The sequence below is a fragment of the Lycorma delicatula genome, chromosome 11 (genome assembly GCF_047948215.1).
Source record: "Lycorma delicatula isolate Av1 chromosome 11, ASM4794821v1, whole genome shotgun sequence".
NCBI lineage: Eukaryota > Metazoa > Arthropoda > Insecta > Hemiptera > Fulgoridae > Lycorma > Lycorma delicatula.
Window position 1 is genome coordinate 24,393,861 of NC_134465.1, and position 6,000 is coordinate 24,399,860.

Sequence of the window (6,000 nt, forward strand, 5' to 3'; positions counted from 1 at the left end):
CTGGAATTAATGAAAAAAGTACCACCTATATCGTTGGAAAACTCTCAATGAGAACTTATTACTGCTTATAAGACTTACTAGTCCAAAATCCAATTTTTTTTTATTTTGGTTTTTTTTGTACGCTTTTGGTTCAGTTTATTGAAATCAAAAGAAGAGGTGCACAATTAGATGTTACAACAGTCCTAAATCCAAAATTTCAATGTCCTACGGCTAATTGTTTTTTATTTATGCGAGACGTCACGTCGAAACAAGTCAATATGGATTCAGGTATGGTCAAAATGCATATTTCCGATGAAATTTGAAAACTGAAGTTTTTCGCGCTAAAACCCTTCCTTTCCTTCATACAAGGAAGTATAAATGAAATGATGAAATTCTTGGTTCTGATTTCTTTAATAATTTTATTTTATGATTATATTCTCTATCTAAACATTTTATTTTATCCGATAATCTGTGAACAGCTATAACTCTGGGTGCACAGATAATTACTAAAAACATATTCCCATTTTTGAAATTCTTTAAAAATATAGCGCATGCAAAGCCGCGACAGGAGTGGTACATTAAAAAAGTTTGTAAAAATCGATAATAATAATTTTTTTTTTTTTACTAAAGCTTTACGTAATTGTAATTTATAAATTTAAATTTATCTAATCTATTGCATAATCTACTTTCAGCATAAAAAAAAATATATATGATCATATAAAAAATGTTTATGTTGTCATGAATATTACATCGTATAAATTATATTACATAAAACAGAAATCCATAATGTAAAAGAAAAAAAAACACCTTTCCTAATAAAATTTGGTTTTACAAAAACATTTTAAGTAACATATTCAATGAATAGAGAAATTTAATTTTGTTAATGTATGTGTTTTCCAAAAAGGAAAAGAAATTACCGTTTCATATTTAGTATAAAATATTCTCACCTCAAACAAAAAATCGCGTGTGCCCACACACACACACACACACACACACACACACACACACACACACATACACGCTTTAATTTCACATTTCTTCTATTCTAATCCAACACTACTGTTCTCACCTAAAATACTTTTCCAAATATATAATTTTGTATGTATATATAATTTCTAAAAACAGTAATTCTGTACAATTTTTTTATTAAATTTCAGTTGATCGGATTTTCTGGTGTGATGACAGTCACTGTAGTTACTTCATATTTATTCTGTATGATATTTGAACTGCCATTTATTAATTTGGAAAAGATAATTCTAGGAACTGGTAAGTTGATGTAACTGTATATAAAAAAATTAATATTTATAAATTTATCCTAATTCTTATGTATCTGTGTGTGTGTCTCTCGTTCTCTCTCTCTCTCACTGTGTGTGAGTGTGTGTGTGTGTGTGTGTGTGTGTGTGTGTGTGTGTGTGTGTGTGTGTGTGTGTGTGTAAATATAAATATATATGTATATATAAAACGTTGCCCCACAAAGATGTATACGCTTTTGATTTAGTATCACTCAACTATTGTTCAACCGATTTAATTGAAACTTTACAGTCCTTTTAACGAAGGTTGTAGAAATGTTCTATGAAAATTTCAACCTTCTAGTATTTGTAGATAGAAAACGGTGGTTTTCAAATTAAAACATCAATTTTAGATAAACTACATTTTTTATTCATTACAAAATATGTGGTAAAAATCAATAAAATCAGATGATATATTGTTAAACAGCTATTTAAATTGAATAAAATAAGTTAATAATCTGTTATAACGTTGCTTCACTTTTTGTGTAAATATATTCTTGTTGAAATGGAATTTACAACTGAAAAAAAGTTAAATGTTGCACATGGGCCATTGCATTTGACAATCTAGCAGAATCCATACGATATTTCAAAGCTGAATTTCCTGATGTTGTTCAACCAACCAAAACGTCAATTTCTAAGTGGAAATGTTTTTTGTTGGAAACTGGCAGTATAGTTAAAAAATACAGCCGATCTACTCGAAGGAAAAGAGTAAATGGTGTGTGCTTCATTACTGTGATCTCCGTGTAAACCAAACTTAGTGAGAAACGTTCCTTTAGATATAGTTGTGCAAAACTCGACTGTTCAAAGAATAGCAAAAAGGAGTAAAGTAAATTTTTTTAAAAGCCACCAGCTTCATAAACTTTTAGAAGATAATCCAGATAGTATAGTTGAGTTTTGTTCGCGTATTATTTAGTATCATAAAGTCGATCCAGAACGTGGATCAACGTGTTGTATTCTCAGATGAATCTATATCTTAAAGGTGTGACATGTTACCATAACGGTAACTACTACAACACCGAAAACCTTCATATTCTTGAGCAGAAACAACTTAAATCAAAAGTTATTACTGTCTGTTAAGTCAACAAATAATTCCTTGTTTAAATGTTTCAGAAATGAGATATGTTTTTCAGCAAGATAGAGCCGCGCATTATTTTGCAAACCCGGTTAAACTGTTACTAAATAATCACTTTCAGGATCGTTGGATCGGTCATAGAAGTGAATTTTTGTACAGGCAACTGAGGTCACCTGACCTTACTGTCTGTGACTTTTTCCTGTGAGGTTGTTTAACATGTATAATCCCGTAGCCTTACCGCTAATGAAGAATTGAAGAGGGTCATTGATGAAGAAATTATACGAATTATTCAAGACATTTCTTTACGAATGAATACACAGGATTTATTAAACGATGTTACCAGTGTTTTGCTGTTGATGGATTTCGCTTTGAGTAAAGTATTTTCTTTGTTAATTCATATAAAAATTTCTCATAATTTCTGGAGTTTTCATTTTTTAATTCAATTTTTTTAATCATTTTACCAGCTATTATGTATGATTAAAATATGTAGTTTATCTGAAATTTATGTTTTAATTTAAAAGCTGCCATTTTGTTTCTAGAAATCCTGTACGGTTGAAATTTTCACAAAACAGTTTTAGAACCTTCGTTAAAAGGTCTGTAAAGTTTCAGTAGAATCAGTGGTGAGTTGGGTAAGTGATACAAAATCAAAACCGTATATCTTTTCATGGGACACGTTGTATATATAAAATAATAAATAAACTATTTGTTTTTATATTTATTTCTTTTTTAGGGAAACAAAAAGAAGGGAAGGAAGGAGAAACCAAGCAGACTACTATAAATAATCATAATAAAACTGTATTAAATTCAGAAATTACTAAATTTTAATTGTATTATAAATTATTATAAATATAGAATACGACTATGTAAATAATATTATTTAAAATTTTAGTTATTAAATTAAATTATTATTTTTATTAAAAAAAATATTTATATATATTAATAAACATATTACAATTTATTTATCAATTGAAATACTGCTTAGATGTTTAACCTCTTAAAGTATCCTCACTACAACTTTAATTTTACCTTTTTTTTCAGAAAAATTGAAAAATGAAAAATTACGAAATTTGTATAAATTAAAGTTTACACTTACAAACAATTTTCATTATATATCTTCTAGTACTTTTGGAGTCACCATTTCATCATCAGGGACTTCTTAGATGTATTTGAAAACTCATACATGCAACTTCTCCAAGTATAATATTTTTAATTAAAATTGTTACGTTCACAATAATCGATCGTCAAAAAATTAAAAATAATTTATACATCAAAAAGAATTTAAGATAATACTTGTAAACATCTTACAGACATGACGTTACATTTTGTTAACGTATAAATTATTTTTAATTTTTTGATGATTGATTATTGTGGACGTAACGAATTTAATTAAAAATATAATTATACATGGAGAAGCTGCGTGTATCTGGTTTGAATTACATCTTCCCTGATAATGGAGTGGTAACTCCTAAAGTAATAGTATATATATATATATTGAAAACTGTTGGTAAGTGAAACGTAATTTACACAAACTATATTATTACGAACGGCTCAAAATGCTTAGGAAATTAAATTATGAATTTACCTAAAATGTGTGTCCTACAAATAAGTAATCTTTTGAGATATCTATGGTTATTAAATTATCACTGCTAATCTAAATTTATTGCGATTATTTTATGAAAGTAAAAAAAGAATGAAGAAGAAAATTCAAAAACAAGAGCCCTTATAGGGCCCTTGTGTAAAATATTTTTACTATAAACACACACACTCACACCATTTTAGTAAAATATGACAAAACAAGAAACTTTAGAGGCATCTAACATAAATCTGACCGCTAAAGCCTCTTAAGAGTTGTAAATCCATCTTAATCGTATAAAGAAATGATAACAAAAATTGAAGATCATGCTTGTTAAGACTAAATGTAAATTATTTCGAGAACAAACAAAACAATTTGAAATTATTTTTTTTTAAATTACAAAATTATTTAAGAGTGAAAAGGGGAGAATTAAAATATATGTATACTGCCATCCCATATGTAAGAAGCATAAATAGACGAGTCGAAAAAAACTTTGAAATAAAACTACGTCATTTGTTTTAATTGGTAAACCAATAGACTGTAATCTTCTTAAAAAAAATTATTTTAATAAAAAAATTAAAAAAAAATGATATAGAACTGTAAAGAATGGTTGAAATACAAATTAATAAAAACGACTAACTGAACACTCAAATAATTAAACGATAAAGGACGGGTCGGACATGTCTTCCGGCGGTCCATGGAGTACGCAGGGAAAAGGATGGGGAAACTCCTCATCCATCTGACTCGGGCCTCACCATCATCGATGCTGGCAAGTAAGAAGCAACCCGCGGGTCCGCTCACTATTACAGTTGTGGTCAAGGAAAGGGGCGGACCTTTGCAGATCTCCGCTCGGTGAAATGAGCGGAGAAGATTCACCGAGGGAAAGTTTCACGAGGGGAAATCGGAGTCCTCTCCGTCCAGTAGAGCCAAGGGAAGGACCTTCAACTACGAGTTTGGGCGGACAGTGGTGTGGCGGACCAACTCACGAAGGATGTTACTGAAAAGCTGGAGAGTGCTACTACAGCCCTAACTGGTAGGGGCGGCAGAAGAGCTCACGTCCTGATTAAGGACGTGGATGCCCCACGTCACAGACGAATTTCTTCGGAAGATTTGCAAGACGATATATGAATTGGTCACTTTTGACGTCATATCAATGCGGCTGGCTTACGGCTACCCTCAGGTGGTTACACTGGCAGTGCCGCCCATCCTGGCGGACAAACTACTGTCTGATGGGCGAGTTCGAATTGGGTGGATGGCCTGTCGAGTGGTGCGGCGTACTTCCGACGACCTTTGCTTCAGTTGTTGGAATCCAGGCAAACAGGGCCAAGTTCTGTTCTGGCACAGACAGAAGCGGCCACTGTTTTACATACTGTAAGCTGACCATTTACACAAGGATTGCAACCAGAACCCTAGATGCTTATCCTACAAGTCACGTGGTCACGCGCCCGGGGGTCGGGGATGTAAGATGGCGCCATCAGCGTCTGGAACTGCTTTTTCATAGGAACATTATGGTATCTCTGAGGATCAGCCCCATTCGTCAGGGAGTATGAGGCCTCGATCTCCCGCTTACAATGGTAGGGTGGGGACTCCCTTGCAGTACCTTTGGGGGAAAGTAAGACCTAGTCCCGGTGGGGTATTATTTCGGGGGTTCCCCATTAGATGCAAGGGATAAAAACGAGTCCCGGTTAAGGGATCCTTTGGAGTTCACTCATTAGAGTCATGGTGCCTAAAACACTGAGTCCCGGCTATCTGGCGGGAACTTTGTTCCCGACGAGGTAGGTAGAGGCAATGGCATCTCTCGGACCCGAGTTTATGCTTAGTTGCGCGGATCCTGCTCCGGTGTGGCGGGGGGGGGGGGATAACTTTATTATTGTTTCCCTACGTTCTGTTGCACATTAGACGCAAAAATAATTTAAATATAAATTTTATTTGCTCCTGCAATTAACAGACTCACGTATTTTAAACAAGGAATGACTCTACAGAGAATAATATCAAAAACAGAGAAAATAACTCGATTATTTATAACTCCATACGAAGATTATTTCCTTGAATACCTTATTTGCAGTTGAAAGCATATGGACCATAAA

General features: G+C 32.8%; 1 protein-coding gene across 1 annotated transcript in view; it reads left to right on the plus strand.

The window, feature by feature from the left end:
• Positions 1-2,545, plus strand: part of LOC142332485 (nose resistant to fluoxetine protein 6-like) — a 66,796-nt gene extending 64,251 nt beyond the window's left edge. Inside the window, exons 15-16 of the mRNA XM_075378935.1 lie at positions 1,137-1,245; positions 2,379-2,545. Coding sequence (XP_075235050.1) covers positions 1,137-1,245; positions 2,379-2,545 — 276 coding nt within the window. The remainder of the gene's footprint in view (positions 1-1,136; positions 1,246-2,378) is intronic.
• The last annotated feature ends 3,455 nt before the right edge of the window (positions 2,546-6,000 follow it).